The sequence below is a fragment of the Corvus kubaryi genome, unplaced genomic scaffold, assembly GCF_017639235.1.
Source record: "Corvus kubaryi isolate FWS band 111438036 unplaced genomic scaffold, C.kubaryi_AGA036_p1.0 split1-37355, whole genome shotgun sequence".
In the NCBI taxonomy this organism is placed as follows: domain Eukaryota; kingdom Metazoa; phylum Chordata; class Aves; order Passeriformes; family Corvidae; genus Corvus; species Corvus kubaryi.
In genome coordinates this window covers 4,102,121-4,121,455 of record NW_024582078.1, presented here as the reverse complement: position 1 = coordinate 4,121,455, position 19,335 = coordinate 4,102,121, and the positions used below count along the sequence as shown (strand labels likewise).

At 47.7% G+C, this 19,335-nt stretch overlaps 1 protein-coding gene across 6 annotated transcripts in view; it reads left to right on the top strand.

Moving 5' to 3' along the window:
• Positions 1-19,335, top strand: part of KCND3 (potassium voltage-gated channel subfamily D member 3) — a 113,176-nt gene that overhangs the window by 69,562 nt on the left and 24,279 nt on the right. For all 6 annotated transcript variants that reach the window (XM_042013297.1, XM_042013292.1, XM_042013295.1 and 3 more), the window contains exon 3: positions 12,603-12,765. In XM_042013297.1, the coding sequence (XP_041869231.1) occupies positions 12,603-12,765 (163 nt within the window). The remainder of the gene's footprint in view (positions 1-12,602; positions 12,766-19,335) is intronic.

The following is a 19,335-nucleotide window of genomic DNA, read 5'->3' as shown; positions in this document are numbered from 1 at the left end:
ACTCTTAGAGAAACAAAGCGGGGTTTGATTTTGGTGATTGTCCCTTCGTGTACTAATTATTTTTATTAGCAAGTTAATTTTCCACACAAGCTGTCTGCTTTCTCATCTGGGAGAAACACATTTGTAAAGCCAGAAGTTCCAAACCAACTTTGTGAGCATTACCCGAGGAAAGGAGCATCGAGCTCGTTGTGAAACCCTGCAGGGAACAGCCAGAGCAGGTGAGGGGCTGGAGGAGGCAGGGCAGGAGCATGGGGGCACACGGGGCACCCCCTGGCACAGCCCTGGCACAGCCCTGGCACAGCCCTGGCAGCCCAGCAGAGGCTCTGGGGCTGCTGGAGGGAGTCCAAAGAGACGCTCAGAGCTCTGGGACCCCGTCCCTGTTCCCAGCCCCGTGTGGGTTTGCACTGAGAACTGGCCAGTGCTGCTGGCTTCTCAAACTGCACAAAAGGGAATTTTACACTCCGGCAAACTGCCAACCCGGATTCTGGAGGAGGGAAAGAGCGGAAAACAAGTTTTGACTGGTAACATTTAAGGTGACACTATCCATCACTGGCAAACTTCAACAACTCCGGTTAATTTTTGCTGAGAATGATAAAACACTCCAACGAAGAAGAAATAACAGGGACTTTCAGGCAGGGCTATTTTTCTTCTTGATTTTCTTTCTATTTGAAAGAAAAATCCTGTTAAATCTGAGGTGGTTTTAATCAAATACAGACGAAGGAAATTGAACTATTCACAAACCAGCCTCTATTTTCAATTGGGTTCTGTTACTTTCACTTTAAAAGTTTGTGGTTTCAATTGTTTCCTAACAAAAATGCAAAACGTTTCAAGCGAAATTGACATTTGTGAGCATAGCCCTTTAGTCCGTCTTTGAAAAAACTCTGAAATTGAATAAAATATTCAACCAGCTCTAGACTCAGAACACTTCCCTGGAGGCGTCGAGCTGGCAGCATGTAGGTGAATGTTATTTTTTACTCAGAAAAATTATCTGTGTGTTATTAACACCTGCTTAGAAGAACAAATGGAGAAGATGTTCTAAAGTACAGATAAAGTGGGTCCGAGCCTGAACTCCTGGGACTGCAGGGGAGGAGGGCCAAGCATCGAGAGGCAGTGAAGGTGTCAGAGGGTTGGTGACTTCCAGGAGGTCACTTTGAGGCTCTTGGTCACTGTTGTGGAGGGGACGGACTCTGCCTTTCCTCGCTTCCCACCTTTGCACCGGAAAGCAGCGGGTGGGAGCCTGAGCCTGCTCCATCCTGGCACACAGAAAACCCCACAATGCTTGGGCTGGGAGGGACCTCCGGGACCATCCCATCCCAGCCCTGCCAAGGCAGGGACACCTCCCACTGTCCCAGGGCACTCCAAGCCCTGAAAAAAAGATTCTCTGATCTGGCTGCCCCGCACTTATCAGAATGAACGTCCTATGGCAGCGTGGTGTTTAAAGCTCACCTTCTTTTAATAAAAAAGATAAAAGAGATAAAAGATGAAAGAGTGGATAGCCTAAGGAACAGCTGTTTGTTTTCACTGTCTTCTGTGACAACCTTTGCTGCCCTGCACTAAGTAGGTTTGCAGAAGGCATCTGGATTTCTCAGGGATTTATTATTTATTTTTGTATTCTGCTATACATGAAATGAGGGGCAGAAAATTGATTTCAAGGCTTCCAAAAATTCAAATTTTATTCATAGAAAAGAAAGCAGAAGGAGCAGAGCTATGAAGAAGGAATGCTGAAGTCACCTGGCTTTTAATAAAATCTGTAGTTAACCAGCCACACGTGCTCCTTACATCCCAGGAAGAGATGAGAATGGAACTGGGAGGGATGGGATGATGGTTCTGCAGCCATAACACAGCCCTTGTGCAGCACAGGTTTGCACCTGCTCTGAGATGAAGCATTAATATTTATTTAAATGAGACCGTTCAGGAGGAGTCATTAAGCACCTCACCCGAGGTAGAACAAAGCCTGCCCACGCCAGCGCCAGGAGGCTCCTGCATTGCAGAGGGAACACCCTGGGTGACCTCAGAGTTTAACACGCCCTGGGTGCCACCTCCCAGGTTCTCACGGGGTCTCTCTCAGTCCGTGCCTCTGCTGCAGCCAACCCTGGCCTGGCTGACGCCAGCCAAAACCAGATTTTGGGATCTACAGAATATCTATGGCCAGATTTGCAAAATTAAATAGGTGTGTAAAGATGCAAATAGCATTAGGCCTGCACCAGTGCTCCAGTGATCCCTCTTACGAGCTCAATTAACTTCGTAAATCGAGCCCTGCCCCATTGTGATTCTGCTCAGGTGAGGCTGAGATGGAGCAAAGCCAGAGGAGCAGTGGCTAGGCTGGAAGGACAGAGCCCAGCAGGATGTGCCCAACGGGAGCCTACAGGACACATGGAGAGGGGATTTTTACAAGAGCATGAAGTGAGAGAACAAAGGGGAATGGCTCCCACTGCCAGAGGGCAGGGTCAGATGGGATTTTGGAAGAGATTCCTCTCTGTGAGGGTGGGCAGGCCCTGGCACAGGGTGCCCAGAGCAGCTGGGGCTGCCCCTGGATCCCTGGCAGTGCCCAAGGCCAGGCTGGACATTGGGGCTTGGAGCAGCCTGGGACAGTGGAAGGTGTCCCTGCTATGGCAGGGGTGGCACTGGGTGGTCCCTTCCAACCCAAACCATTCTGGGATTCCATGAAACCATTGAAACACAACATGACCAGTCTTCACTTCCCCCTGGTTCTGCTTTGCTTAAAGAAAAGGCCCAGAAACTGGACACAGACTGTCCCTGCCCAGCCCCTCACTGGAGCTTGTGAGCTCTAAAGGAGAGATCCAGAATCCTGAGCGCTTCCCCGACCCCCAACACACCTCTGCAACATTTGCGATGTTATTTGGGATTTGACTGAAGGGCAACGAAGCCAACTCCTTCCAAATCTTCCTGATCTCAGTAATACCCTGGACACACAGAGTCAGCCCACAAGGACCCGGCCCATGTTTGAATTTCTGGATTGACATTTGGCCCATTATTAATGGGATTTGTCCCTTACATTTCCAGACCTGAACAGTCTGCACTTGAATAGCTCCTGCAGAGCTTAACTGCACCACGAGCATTTGGATGCTCCTGCAATCCCTCCTATCACTGGAAAATGGCTTTTATTTACAATGCAGGCCTGATCCAAGTAAATTCTCAATTCCTTTTATCTGTCACTGTCTGATGACAAACATCACATTATTGGGATCACTTTCCCTTGGAAGGGACAGAAGTAAATATTCAGGGAATAAGAAGACCTTGGATTGCATTTTACATCTCAGGAAAGGGAAACTTTAATCAGCTCTGTCCCAAACTAACCGGAATTTTCTTGACACTGCCCACTATGCAGTGAGTTTCCAATATCATCATTTAAAGAAATCCTGGTGGAGGGAACTGGTCAGGGACAGGGAGACAACGATTTTGTCCCTCTCTGATCAACCCCCCAGAAAGGCTGCAGAAACCTGACACAAGATCTGGGCATTATGTGGCATTTCTCTGCATAACAATTGCATTTCTTGTCTCTCTATATATTCTATATTCAGCTTCCAGTGCATCTTCTGGCCGGTACAGAGAAGCCTGGGGTGTGGAATACTCTGTTACAAATGCTCCATCACAACTCATTCCCTTTTCTTCCAGTCACTTCTTCAACTTCTTTGAAACTGCTTCCAAGTTCAACTTTCCTAGAGTCTGAGGCTTTCAAAAAGCCAATTCTTAAAAAGCTAATTAGTTCCCCATAGGCTTTTTTTTTTTTTGACTCAGTAAATATTTCTGGGATTGCTTTTTGTATAATCACTGTTAGCAACTCGTTAAAATGCACAGTATGTGGATCATTTGGAATGTGACATGGCTCAGCATGGACACTCAAGCTGCTTAAAAAGACAGAAAAGAAAAAGATGAGGATAAAAAGAAAGCAAAACCCCAGCATTTCCTTTAAGCTGACACCACAGTTAAGGATTTAAGACAGGGCAGGGAGCCTTCAGCCCTGCTATTCGGTGAAAAGTCTAATTGCTCAATGCACTGCCTGCCCTCTCCAGCCTCTATGTTCTCCAAAAAGTTCCTTTTACAGAGAGTTAAGATGCTAAAAAAAATGGATTCTGTGAGCAGGTAATTGTGTACGGTTTTCACTCCGAGTAATATGAGGATTCTTCTTGAATTAATAATGAATGAAGTAATTTTAAAGGCCTTTAGTGTATGCAGCCAGAAATAAATAATGCTTTAATCTGGGACATTTTATATTCCATTAAAACAAACACTTTTTAAAGAGTGGGCATTACTGAGCAGCACTCAGTCACTCACATGCCAGATGCCTGAATCAGATGGACAATAATACTCAGGACATTTTCTTAGTATTTCAATCATGTTCTTCATGCTTGATGGAAAACAGGAAGGTTGAAAGTATTACTTGGGGTCACAACGAGAAATTCCAGCTGAAGGGCTGCCAAGCTGCTGCTGCCTGGAATCCCAGGATGGTCGGGGTGGGGAGGGCCCTTCCTGTGCTCCTTACCCCGGGCTGGGAGAGAAGAGACTCCAGAGCTGGCCCTGCAGCCTGACCCGCACTGACCTGGGGTAAAACAGAGAAATGAACCCAAAGATCAGCCCCCGGTGCCTCCTCCCAGCCCTGCCCCAGCTCCGGGCCAGGGGCCAGAGAGGACCCCGGGTGGTGACGGCCCCGTACCCCCCAAGGGCCAATTCCCATGAACAGATTTGAGTCTTAGTGCCCACATCAGAACTTAAATTAACTTAAATATTGACCGAGAACTTGCTGTCAGGCTCAGGGTGAACAGCTCCAATTACCAAGGAAACAGGAGTGCTTGAAAATAGTATCACACTCTCACCCTTACTGGGAAAAACCCCACGGCGTGGAGAGGGTGGGCTTTTGTCAGCAAAGAGTCAAAGAGACTCTTTTTTTGCTCATGTATGACAATAAATCCCCACTGCTATGATAAACTAGGGAGCTTTTTCTGCAGGGATAATGGTGAGTTGAGGGGCTAAACAGTCCCTTGTTGTGAACATTTCTGCATTTTTCAGTTGTGCTGACAATGGATTCCCCTCGAGCACGAGGCTGCCGCAGAGACCCGCAGGTGCCCACGCTGCTCTGAGCACCTGCCCAACCAAAAATGCTGTTAAATTCAGCAGGCTGATAAAAAAACCCAAACAAAAAAATCTTAGAGAGCTTTTCCTGATACATCTATCGCTGCTGAAACTGAGATCTGAGGATCAAAATCTTAGATGACATGAAGCAAAAAAAGCCTGAGATTACTTTTTGCCAGATCTATCAGCTTTGCAAGAACTAAAGGGAATAGAGCTTCCTCTGAAAAGCTGAATTTATAAACATCAGGAATAACCTCCACACTTAACTGCCTTTTAAGATTGGAGGTATTTTCTCCAAAGTGAAATTCAGCTTTTCTTATATTGATTCTACCTTGAAGTAAATTCCACTTTTTCTCTGAATAACTGTTAAATCAACAGTTTAGAATTCCTTTTTTTTTTTTTCCTGTTAAAAAATATCCAGTGCTTTAACAAGTTTCATGGGAAAACCTGAGCTATCATAAAAAAGGACAACATCTGTTTTCCTTCCATGAGTTGGGTATGACGCAGTAAAATGCTATTTGTGATAAGAATTGCCCTGCAAACACTCCTGAGCTATACCGGGGTGGGATACTCCAGATTTCAGCCCCCACCTTTGTCACCTGCCCTGGTGACAGTGATGGCTGAGGATCAGGGCAGGTGGCAGCACCCAGCGCCGAGGGAGAGCAAGCAGGACATCTCCAACACTCTCTCTGGAAATGTGTTTGTGGCAGGGCTGAAATGCAACAATTCCCCACTCAGAGGAGGGAATTTCCAGCAGCATTTGGAGGGGAAAGGGAGGGGAGCGATGCCAGTGCATCAGCTGGGGGGAGCCAAATGCAGAGGACAAACATCCACCTTGGTACTTCCCAAAAGCATCTTTGGTTTAGCACATCACCATCCTCACGGCGAACAGGAACTAGGGACGTGCTGCTAATTGAGAGCTGAAACAATGAGCTGGACTGGGACCACTGGGTGAGCTGGGACAGGCTCCCCATTTGCTCTGAAAAATTCCTGTCAGCTACAGCAAAGAAAGGCTTCAGCAGCTGACACACGTTTGAAAAGGATGGAGAGCAAAGAAAGCACGGACAGAGTCTCAGCTTTGTGCAAGTCCCAATCTAATCCCAGAACCTGAGTCAGGGATGACAGAGGCAGCGTGGAGAGAGGGATTAGGGAGAGGCATTAACTGAGGATATGCAGAGAGGCTGCTCTCAGCCCTCCTGTGACTGAAGCACGAGATAAAGTTGTTATGTCTCCATGAAGAAAACCATTCCCATCCTGCCGTGGCTCCAGTCCAGCCTGCAGGACTTTGGGAATCAACATCCACGGTCATCCCATCTCCCACTGAAACAGGACTGTGAGGGCACAGGTCTCCTTGCAGGGAGAAGGATTCTCACACTCCCATTGTAATCCCTTTTTCAAAGGTCTCTAATAATATTTCTTCCCCTGCTCCGTTTAATGAATGGTAATAGGGAACACTTGATTAGAAGCCTTTCATCATTTTAGGACTAGGGGCTTTAGCTTTCTGACCTACGTTCCTTGCCAATGAAATTCCATTTTTAGCTTCGACTCAAGGTCTGAATGTTACCCAAATTCAGACCATCTGTTTTAACTGCCTACAGGCTGAGGAGCTGATCCAAGCCAGGAGGAATAGATGGAACCAGTGTGTTCATATATTAAGTATTCTCCACCCTTTGTGTATTAAATAACCTGCTTAGTTGGTTCCCGACTCCACACAAATATTCCTGTTTCCTTGGGCAGTACCTGCTGTTGTTGTGAGGAATATTCCTGCCACCAGTTGCTCTCAGGTCACCTCTCCTGTACAACTGGAGGAATGAGCAACCTACAACCGACTCCCAGTTCACCTTATCCCTTTGTTTGGCTCTGGTGAGGGTTGGTCCAGGCTACCCTGGGAAATTCATCAGGGAATAACCCTCCTCTCTTCCTTCCTAATTCTCACCATTATAGAAGCAGCAGAACTTGCATCTCCTCAGAGGACAATTTTAGATACGTCTCAGCCCTTTCATCACACAAAACTCAGTAAGAAAAATGAATTTGTGAAACAGAACAATATTGAAAAGGCAACTTTACCTGGAAAATCCCCACTAGACAACTGCTGACCACAGCTTTACTAAAAATCAAAGTGAATCCAAGTGCTGAAGATAAGCTGCTGCTGCTAGAGCTGATAGGCATCTCCAGCCCTCATCCCTCACAGCTTGGCTGAGGGATGGAATTGCAGCAGAATTTCTAGAGCATCCATGAAAACATTACCAAATGAATTATGCCAGGGAAAAAGAAAACAGTAGTGTGAAACCATGCCAGATCTCACAGTTGAATACCCAGCTGGGGAACTGCCCAGCTCCAAACAAGGCAGAAAATAAGTATATTTAATGTAAAAGAATCCTAGCATGAAATAGGCTCTGTACTTCCCCGGCCACGGCTGATTTACTGTTCAAGGCTGTCATTTGACAGCCTGTTTGCAGATTCTCTTGCTTCAAAGGCATCGTGGCTCTGTTTACAGCTCAGCCTTGCAGGAGGCACCAGGAGCCCTCATGGCCCCAACCCAAACCCGTCTGTGCTTCTGTGATTGTACAAAACCCAACTGGAGATTGTACAAAACCCCTGGAGACATTCGAGGTCGAGTGGACAGGGCTCTGATCAACCTGATGCAGTTGAAAATGTCCCTGCTCACAGCAGGGGGTTGGAATAAATGGCCTTTAAAAGGTCCCCTCCAACCCAAAGCGTTCCCTGAGTCGGAGGCAGAGCAGCCCAGGGGAGCAGCACCTCGCGGTGCTCCAGGGCTGTGGCTTTTGGGGGCTCATTCCAGCAGGGCAGATGAGGAGTGGTGAATTAAACCCTAAACAAAAGATCCAAGTACCCCAGCCCCCTTGCCACAGCTGTTAATTCCCTGCTCTTTCATCATGTGCAAAACCCAGAGAGGAATGAGCAATACTCGCTTTTGTTTCCGCTGGATCATTGGAAGTGACACGATCATTATTTCACCGGGGGTTCAAAGCAACATCAGCAAGATTACCTTGGACTTGCACCCTTGAGATGGAGGGGCAGGAGCTCCTCGGAGCTGTCATGTGCAATATTCACACTCGGGCAATGCCACTGAAACCTTCTAGCTGAATTTTAGCCATTTTCCTCTCCTTTGTGCGAATCACAACATTGCTGAGTGAATTACTTGGAGCATAAAAAAGGACGTCTTGCACCTGGAAGTCTACATGCTAATTCCATGCTTTATTCCAGCTCTTTCATGCAAAAGGCTTTCAAAATCATGGTCTATTGTACAGTACATAATGTTATTATTCTGTCCTTATTGTCCTAAAAGCAGACGCTTCCAGGCTGGAGCAAAATCTTCTTTTGAGTCTCCTGTGCCGGGCAAAAAGTTAGAGAGATAAAGCAGCTCCCAAAGAGCTGTTAATGCCCATGTGAGGCAGAAATACTAAATCAGGGGAGAGCATTGTTTCTGTTCCCAGCTCCAGGAGACATTTCAGCTTTCCCTGGGTGTGAAAACCACACAGTTTTGCACCACTGGGCAGCCAATGTCCCCTGAACACTTAAACACTGCGACAAGAAAAAGCACAGCCTGACTGTGGCATGAATGAGCCGCTGTCCCCACGTTCCTGTGCTGGCGCTGGGACTGCCCCCAGACCACCAGGGACACCTGGACTCTCTGGGGGGCTGCTCCGAGGGGCCTGAACACCCCCCTGAGCCAGGGGAGGAGGGCTGGAGCTGATGCTCTGCCCGAAGACAGCTCTGGTGGTGAGAAGGAAGGTGGTGTCCCCCCACCCCAGAACTGTTGGAATGAGCCCAGAGGAGGCCACTAAAGTTGATCACCAATCCTATGGAGCTGGGCTGGGAGAGCTGGGAGAGCTCACCTGGAGGAGAGAAGGCTCCAGGGAGACCTCAGAGCCCCTTCCAGTGCCTAAAGAAACCCATGGAGACAACAGCTCCACGGTAATGGCAATTTATAACCAGAACCCCCTCCCCAGCTCTGTGCCTCATCCAGGATGAAAAGTTGGCCCAATAAAAAGGCTGCTGGAAAAGAGCTGCTGGAAAATCCTCTGCAAAGCTGTTCCATTGCCACCACAGAGCTGTCACCGTACCTCCTGATGTCCCTATCCCGTAAGATCTTCCAGCTACTTTACTCCAACTCCCTGTTCCCGGGGCTGTGGATGTTGCACAGAGATGCAGGATCATCAGAGATGCTGCGAGGGGTTATTTTTAGAGGGAGTCATTTGATGAGCTCTCTGGCACCTTATTTACTTCTGTCTCCAGCTGGGGACCTGAGCAATGTCCAGACACATGTGTGGCTAAAACCAGGGCTCGGGAGCAGCGACCTCTATTTGATAACACTTCTCTGCTGACAGGGAGAAAAACAACTGCACATTATGTTGTCAAGACTAATAGCTGCTCATTAGGGTGAGTGACATATGACCCCTTCTCTATCCAAAGAACACAGAAGTCACATGAGAAATTAAAAAAAGAACGTTGAAGCTCTGTGTGCAGTGCTTTCCAGTCTAGAGAGTGACCACTTAAAAGTCATTTCCTGATTTTTTTTTTCCCCTGCTTTGCCTGTTTAGGGATTTACTTGAAGTTTATGTTGTGTGTACAGTGAATCAGTCTCGGGGTTCACAGGGTTCCCTTGGGAGGAAATGGAATTGAGGGGACAGCAGGAGTAGAAAGGGGACACACCAAAGGTGTGCCACTGGAAACACGGGATACACCTGTGTGCAGGCTCTGGAATCGCTGCCGGTGCGCAGAGGGCACTGAAGGGATGTGGCAGCAAGGGCAGCTCCCCCTGACGCTGGCACACCTTCCACAGGTGAGCTCATCTCACTGGCACAGCCAGGGAGCAGAGCAGGGAACCCTGGAATGTTTCAGGCTGGAAGGACCTCAAATCTCATCTGACTCCAGCCCTGCCTGGGGCAGGGACCCCTTCCACCAGGTGACCCTTCCACTGAATTCAGCAACTGCAGTCTGGTGCCACCTAAGTGGATTCCTGGCAAAATAAACGGGGGATGTATTTCCCTCCGGGATGCTGCCCTGGCCTCCCAGCCGGTGCAGATGAAGGAGGCTGCAGCCACGTGCAGGCTGCGGCACCCCAGATCCCCACACTGACAATTTGCATCATCAGTGTTGGCACTGCTCAGCGCGAGGGGTCACTGCTGGTGCTGGGGACAGTCGGAACAGGGGGCAGCTCCTGCTCTGAGGAACCCAGCACCCCCTTAACCAAGCAAAGAGCAAGGAATTAATTGCCATTTCCTCAGCGGGGAGCCGAGGTACAGAAAGTTACAATGATTTACTGGAGGTCACATTAAAAGCCCACGGAATTCACAGCCTCCTGTTGTGCTCGTGCAGCTCAAACACCCCGTTAGACTCGCTGAGTGTTAATCATTACCCAACTCCTCTATCTTCTCACTGCTCTAATGAGATTATCGATGAATTACTTAAAATGCACTTTCTGTAGAAGTTTTTTAGATGACAAGTTGCCTTTTACTAAACAAATTAATGGGGAAGTTGAGTTCTCTCATTCCAGTCTGGGGAAAAGAAGTTTTGGGTTTGAAATGCCTAATTAGTACTAACTGAAATCCAATAGCTGAGTTTATTTGGCACTGTACCTGGTATAAATACGCCGTGGGGCCATTATGCTTGTGGTAGCATCAGGACAGAAATAGTCTCTCCAGCAATTAATATTGCAGTAGCTGTGGCTGTCAATAGAGGAGCAGAGCAATTGCAGCTTCAGAGGTTCATCCCAAGCCCTGTCAAAGTCAAAGGGAGGCCTCTCAATAAGCGCAAGACATGGAGCTCTAGCTGGGTTTGCCTCTGATAAACAAAGCTGAGCTATTCCCAAACCTCAGGGCTGACATTTCCACATCTCAGGTCAGCCCAGTGAGAAGATACCCCCAAGTGCCTGATGTCCAAGCCAGCAGACTCCCAGAGGGAGGAATCCAGGAGAATCCTCCACAGAGAGCTGCAGTAGATCAGAATCAGCGTTACCAGTTCCAGGTCTTGTCCCTGCTCCAGCCACTGCAGAGCTCTCATGGTAGTATCTCTCGCAAGAGTTGTGCAGATGAAGTTCTCCATCTCGCCACAAAATCCTTCCTGCTCCAAGGGTTTGATCTGTCCTGGTGGTGTTTTAAAGCACCTTCTCTGAAGTCCCAAGTAATGAGGTAACTCTCAGTCTGCATGTAAGAACAAAACTCCCTGAGACAGACTGTGAGCCAGACACTTATTATTATCCTTTCCACAAATGCACAGAAGGGCTTTCTCTCCATGCTCCAGGTCACTGAGATCATGTTTGAGGCATATGATTAATTTTCAGCCTTATTGTGTTAAGGGCCAGCAGGAGAAAAGAGAGAGTTTTATTTTTTTTAGACCAGTGTTAAATGAGGTAGAAGATCTTGTCGCTTAGCAAGAGCTTTGAAATGATCTTTGCATAAAGCAGCAGCTAAAAACTCAGTAGACACGAAGAGCAATCTATTGATTTGAGGTATTCTGAGGGGTTTTGATGCAAGTGGAGGCAGGAGAAGGATTCTGCTTGGGATAAATAAGCCTTGGCTAATGGTGCCTGAAGCATTTAACATGCAAGGAGTCCTGCTTCTATTCAGCCCCTTGTAGCAACAAGTTCTTGCATGGGGACAAGAAGTTCAGTTGATAAAAAAGGTGTTTTGAAATATTTGTTTTTCCTCTTGGATGTAAATTATTCTTCGCTCAGCTCTATTCCCCTCAAAGCTCTTTGTTGGTCATAGACTGACATCAAAAGTAAAAATAAAGCCTCAGTTGTAATAAATCATTTCTCTTTTCAACATTTGCTGCACCAAGCACCAGAACACCCCAAATACCATCTGATAGCTCTAGATTTCAATTTTCAGTTTTCAGATTTTTTCCAGAGCACAGGGGCTCCAGCCCTCAGAGCATCTCCACAGTCTCCTCTGCACTTGCTCCAGCAGCTCCGTATGCTCTTTATGCAACACAAATTACAGCAGAAGATTATTGGGTCCAACCCAATGCAGAGCTTTGTATGAGTATTTTTCAGCTGGTCTCATATCCCTGAGAATTCACCTTTTACTGAATGCACACTTTGAACAACCCCCAAATTTCTGACTGTGCAGATGGCCAGGAAACTGCTGGGCTTTGAAATGGAAGTGTAAATCAGTCCTCATTTGCACCTGGATACAAGGGAATGAGAATATATGAACCTGCTCCCCAGCAGACACAGAGTTTTAAGTTTGCTGGAGCTCGCCTGCATGGAGAGGTGGGTACAGAAGGAGTGAGGATGTGACTTTAAGCACCCAGCAGCTGCCTGGAGCAGCGCTTCTGTTTTGCCACAAAGGTGCCTTTCTTAGGCTCAGCTCAGCTCCCAGCCTGGGCAGGGCGTCCGTGCTCAGCCCGGGGTGCCAGCACCACGAACTGTCCCTTGCCTGGCAGAGTTCTGAGCCTCAGTGCCCACCCTGCTTGCTGCTCAGGGAACCTGACAAGGCTTTTGGTCTGAAGGAGGGGCCTCCCTCTCTGTTTCTGCCCCGCAGTTATGGTGACATGGTGCCCAAGACGATTGCTGGGAAGATCTTTGGCTCCATCTGCTCGCTGAGCGGGGTGCTGGTCATCGCCCTGCCCGTGCCGGTCATCGTGTCCAACTTCAGCCGCATCTACCACCAGAACCAGCGGGCAGACAAGCGCAGGGCACAGAAGGTAAGTGTCCCCAGGGGCTCCTGGGGCACAGGGACACTGTGGGAACGAGCCTGGGGGCACCGTGTACCCTCACACCCTGAACAGGCACAGCTCAGTCCCGCACGCTCAGCTAATCCCCTCAAAACGATCCCCAAAACAAGTCCCACACCGTGTCCAAAAACTACCAATCCCCCCAAGGCTCTGGAAGAGGGACACAATAGACAAAAGCCACCCACAGCACCAAACACAGCACAAACAACACAGAGGAAGTGCCCAAACTCGCAGCCTGCAACAGACGCTGATGTAAAGCCACTGCCCCAGAGCAAGGTGAGGGACTGAACTGCCAATGCTCCCCAAACAGAGCACCCACCCCTAAACAGAGCAAAATACGCCACAGTAATTCCTGCTTGGCTTTTCTCCAGGACCTGGTCTGAAATCCACTGTTGCCAAATTTCAGCTGCAGAATCCCCCCCCAGGTGTTTTAGTGCTCTGATGGCATCCCACTCTGAGCCACATTTCACACCAGGTTAGTGTAGAAACTTCACGCACAACTGGATGGATCCTTGTATAAAATTTTCATATTACATGTCACAAAACGACACCCAGATAACAACTTATCTAATCACATTTCTATCACAAGGAAAATAAACTCATATGACCCTACAAAATTTCAACACTGGTCGACCCAAAGTCCAACCAGGACAATTGATACATCCTACCTTGGACAGAGAAGTGTGTTCCCATCAAATATGCACCACCTAAACTCCTCATTCCTGCACACACTGTACTGCTGTATTTTCAGCATCAGAAGCAACAGGGCTGTTATTACTCACCTTTCCTGCATACTTGTCTGACACAAATATATATCTGTGTGCACATAAACCCTTAAATCGTCCCCAGGAGCTGTTTATCCTTCTGGCTGCTTCATTTCTTGTTGTCTCTCTGTAGTTTCAAATACACCCATCCAGCAACATGCACTTATCAGCACACATACCCCTCAAAACTGTGACTGGAACACTGGGAATACACAAAAGCCCCTGGAAATGTGAAGGGGATTACTGAATATTCCAAATTCTGAACAGTTTTTGCCAGTAGAAGCTCACTGAGTCACTAAGAGAGTATAACAGATTTACTATATCTCTATTTCAATCTGCTAAATTACACCACAGCCAGAATCAGGTTTTTACAACAACTGCAAACTAAAGGCCTGAGGTTCTTTTTCTCCCTATGGAATGCTGTCTGCCAGATATTCAAGACTCAGGGGACCTGATGGAGAACAGTAGTAGGAAAATGTGCTATTTCTGCTTCAGGCAAGCATCTGGGCTGTGCCTACTTCTTGCATCTCAGGGAGCTGACAGCAGAGAGCTCAGATACAAGACCTACAAAACCACAGAATTTGGCAGTCAAAACACAAAAGGGGAGTAGCAGAGAGACAGAATCGTGCAGGAAGCAGCTGCAGCCTCGGCAAGTCACTGCTGGGTTTTGCAAATCCCTGCCTGAGGTTTGACACAGCACATGTGGAACAGGGGAGGTGTTTTGAGGGACAGTTGTTTATTTGATCAGTCACACAACACAACAGAGATAAAAGAAGTGTAAAGGTATCATAAGTCCACTCTGTAGCATGCACTGTTCTGTCAGCAGCTGGCAGTGGGATCCAGTGTGGATCAGCACATTCATTTAGAGAATTTCAATCATTTGCAGAGTGAATTGTCTAAAGTGAGGCTGCACCCAGCATGAGGATTTGGGATTTCACTTGGGACAGGAGCAGGTGAGGTGTCAAAGCATGGGAAGGACAGAGATGCTCAGGGAGAGGTTTATGGGGATAGTGTCCAACAGCCCATTTCCAGAACTGACAACTTTGAGAGAAAGCCCTTGTTCTACTGAAACAGCACCAAAACAGAGATAGCACCTGCTCCACAGCCCAGCCCAGGCACAAAGAAATGGGCCAGACAAGATTTGGGCATAACCCTGGGTCACAATCAGAGAGGCCCCAGAGCTGGCTCCAGGTCCGTGCTCCGGGACAAGGCAGCCCCTCTCTCAAGGCAGCAAACCAATGTTTCTTCCTCTGATTCAGCTTTTCCCTTTATTCATTGGCCTGTGATCCACTTGGTGACAGGGAGAAGTCCCACCACCTTTGATGCCAATATGATTGATTGCAGCTTTTATAAAGGTTTGCTGTATTGACACACACAGTTTATAATTTCCCCCCATTTGAATTTCTAATTCCCTTGATATTGGTGGAATTTCTCAGTTAAGAAACTTTTCTCAAGTCAGAAGTGTGAGTAATTTTCACATGATCAGCACTGCATGAATGCTAAAAAGAAGGAAAGAGAGAGAAGCACATTAATGACAGTCCCTCCAGAGATGGTCAGGATGTACAAAGGGACATTAAGGATCTGCTTTGATACCACACTTGTTCCAGCACCATCCCACACTGAACTGAATCCCAGCTTCAGAAACAGTTAAAACGCTGCCCCCATCTAGTTAAAGTTACAAAGACATTTGCATGGTTTTTTCAAGAAGGTTGGAAAAATCTCTTTGCTCTCTCGGCCCATGAATATGAAGAACCCACCAGCAGGAGCTCCTCACAGACAGAACTTGGGAGACGGCTCGGAATCAACGCAATGTCTTCCTTTAGCACACCACAAACTTAGTGAATTCTTTTTCTCTTTTAACTGAAGAGTAGTTTCTTGGGTATGTATTAGGACAAATGCTTTGGAAGTTCTGTTTAGTTCGAGAATCATAACTTTTATGATGTACAGGTAGATTTCAAGATAAGGCTATAGACCATATTAATTTTTTATATGAACTCAGACTGAGTTTTCCCAGTGACAAATAACAAAGGCAGAAGCACTGTACAAGCATCAGGCTGGCTGGATTGGCACTCACAGATTGGAAGGGTGGGGTGTGAGAGAAGCTGGACTCTCCAGCCCCATGGGGTTTCTGAGGGGCTGTACCCCAAAAACCCAGAAAACAGCCCAGCCCCCTGTGTCCCTCTGGCTCAGTCCTAGCTTTGTCTCTCAGCTGTTGAGGGGGCTCTGGTCTAGCAGAAAGAGGTATTTGAGTAACGTGAATCAAATACCAGGAGGTGGCTGTTACTCATCAGCATCTATTCTTCAGCTAACTGAGGAGAAATGTTCCTTAGAAAGAAAAAAAACCCAACAAACACAAAACCAAACTACCAGTGATCTAATCACTTTAAAGATAAATTATTCTTTGCCAAACCTGTACTGTGAGACAATTAATTACAAGGAGATCTGGCAAATCTTAATTCATTGTGCTGTGGCATCAAATTCTGTCCTCTGGCATGCAGCAAGGACCAGGTCAGTGTGAATGGAGGATGGATTGATCATTTGTGACAAGGTTCATTTTGGTAAAATTGTTGTGGTTTTTTTCCTTCCCCAACGACTTTTTTTTCCTTTTTTGACTGATGTGCTAAGAATAGACCTTCCTGACTTTGAAACGCTGCTGTTCCTCAGTGAATGTCACAGCCTTGGATTTAAAAGAGAATGTGACACTTAAAAGGCTTGACAATAGAACGACTTTGTAATTCAGATGATGCTGGAGGAGCCCCTCTCGCTGTGTTCAGTTTGCAGCAAAGATGCACCACGGAGGAGAAGGAAACGAGGAGCTGGTGCTGGGTGGAGGACAACACCTCCCACTTCTCCACCCCAGCAAGAAAAGGCAGAGGCAGCTGCTGACAGCTCCTGAAATGCTGCTCCTTTAGCAGCAGTGGGGAAGGAGAACAGTTCATTGTTTGGAAGTTCGAGAAGGAGTGAGCAGAGTCCCAAGGCACAGAGCAGGGCAGCAGGGACAGGCAGGGCTGGAAGGCTGGGGGTGACACGGGGGGAACAGGAGAGCCCCCGAGGGCTAAAAGGTAGCAGGGTCATTCTAGATCTCAGCTTGGGGGAAAGCAAAGGTTCAAAGGGGGAGCCTCTCACAAAACGAGGTACACACAACATCGGGAAAATGGAAATGCTCAGATGCTGTGGGGGAAAAAGAAAAATCCAGGCCTGTTTGAAGTGCATTTGTCATTTAATGGTTAGATTTTCTAAATGAGCCGAGATGCTGGAATATCTGATAATCTCAGGGGGATTGGCATTGGCCTCAGTGCTGCATTTCACAGGGGCTGCACGGAAGCTGCCAACAAATATAAACCCTTGGTAATCACAGTGCTTGGTTTCAAGTCTGCAGTAAATGTGCTTTTGACAACTACAGCCTCTCAGCGTGTTCAATTCATTTCATTTATTATCTGGTGCCCTTTGACTCCCTGAGAACAAGCAATGTACTGCAAAAGCCTTGAGACAGACTTCTCATTCCATTCTCCAGGCTGTAAGCTTCCAGGAGAGAACCAAACACAGATTTAGGCAAGGACTACCCAGGACAGAATAATTTTGTAGAGCTGCTCCCACATAAAACTCTAACATTGAGCTGAAAACTGTATCCCAGGCTATCAGAGAGCAGAGGGGATAAACGAGGTGAGGCAGGCAAGTGGACACATTGTCTGGGGATGAATTAAAGCACTCAGTCACAGAGCAATTCCAGCAGCAGAGAGGGACGCTGGGCGAGGGAGGAGCTGGAGCTTTCCCGATGGAAGTGCATGAGAGGCAAGGGACAGAGGGAGGTTGTTCCATCTCCTCGGGAGATGGTGGCACACAGGCAGCTCTGACTGCAGCTGAGGAAGAGGTAACTATGGAGATGCTTAAAAGGGGCTCCAGCCAAAAGGAAGGAAGAGCAAGGACACAAATGTCTGATTGTTCCTCAAGAGGCACGTTGGAAACAGCCTGTTCCAGAGCCTGGGGAAGCAGGGCGGCAGCAGCAGAGCGCACGGAGAGGGGAGCTGGTGCTGGGGAAAGGCTTAATTCTGGATTTGTGTCATCCCCATACCCATGAGGAAGGCGGCCCACACACCTGTCAATAACGAGGCCATTATAATAATTGATTTGCTACAAAGCAGGGGAGTCAGCTTTGAAGTGTTCTGTTTTTCAGCTGACACCCTAAATTTTGGAGGTGGGTTAGTGAACTTCAGAGTGTGGAAAAGAACGGCCAGAAAAAGTGACTGGAGCTGTCTAAGGAGAGCTCAGCAACAGAACATGACTCAGTTCCAGCAGGGGATGGGGTTGGGAACTTAAGGGGAGAGAGAAACAATAAGGTTAAAACTGGAGCTGGCTGACATTTAAAGAACATGTTTTTTTCAACCAGAATGAATCTGTGTGGAATATGTTTTTGTTGTTGTTGATATTTAACAGACTTTGACAGGGGAAAAAAAGCTTTTTTATTATTTTATTAAAAAGACATTTCATTTTTGCTGGGCTAGATACCTCTTTCTCTGTCACATGCCTTAATGGAGTTCAGGGGAAAAAAAAACCCAAACAAACAAATGAGCCAACCAGGAATCCTGCCTCTTTTCTTTCAGATCATCGAGGAAAGCAAAACAACATTTTCCATCAGTTCAGCTAGTCCAAATTCCCCGAGTCCCAAATTGTATAAGACAAGGAGTTGTCTCCTCTGAAAGGAAGGGCTGAAGTCAGTGAGCTCCAGTTTATGGGTTCAGCCTCCAAAGCAAGCCCATACGTCCAAATATTAAAGCCTGCTGTCAACAGCGGCCCAATGCCCAGCTGGAATTCCTTCCACACATATCCAGAAGCTGCTCTACATTTATTTTCAGTGAGGCCCTTTCACATCATGTCTCAGTCATAGCCAGAAAACAGCCTACAAAATCCAGGGACCTGACTGATCATCCCCAGGGGCTCTCCTGGGTCACCTCAGCACCAGGGTGTTCCTTTCCCGGCTGCTGGATGCCCAGGTTTGTGGCAGCCTCTGGCCAGATGGCTCCATTCTGTAGCACAGTTGGGAGGATTTGTAATGGCTCATGTTGCCCACTCCATCCCAGATGTCGAAATAAATGCAGGCTGGAATTGCCTCGTCAAGGAGACCTGGATCGAAGCATTCAGCCAAAGAACGTTGGGAAGCCCTATCCTGCCTTGGAATTGGCTTCTCGTGATTGGATTCTATGCTGTTACCTTTATTATCCAGTTTATACTGTGCCACCCTGCCTAAATAACCAGAATGGGGCGGGCTGGGCACAGCTGAGCCTCCAGCAGCTCCCAAATGAGCCCAGCTCCCATCCCTGCACTGACTGCAGTGCGTGCTGATGTCTGAATTCGTGGACAGGAAACATCACTGGGGCAGGGGAAAAGTCACTGAAAATGGGTGCAAATTGTGGTCACCAGTTTGTCCCATGGCAGGGATCCAGAGCTGCCCTCCTCCTTCATGTCCCTGTCACTGCCACTGTTTGGACAAACTGATGTCACAGCAGCACTGCCCTTCCATCCTTCCCTTCTGTGACTCCTTTAGTCACGCGTGTAGGAAAGAGCAATTCCAGCACTGCCCGTGACCCCCGGCACATCCAGCGGCGAGGCAGGACAGCCAGGAGCCACTGCTGGAATGCACAAACCAGGGCCAGGGCAGTGTGTAACCACGACAACCCCACAGCCTGGGGAGCGCTCCAGCCCCAGGACAGCATTCAGGCAGGATTGTCCAGCCCCAGGACAGCATCCAGGCAGGATTGTCCAGCCCCAGGACAGCATC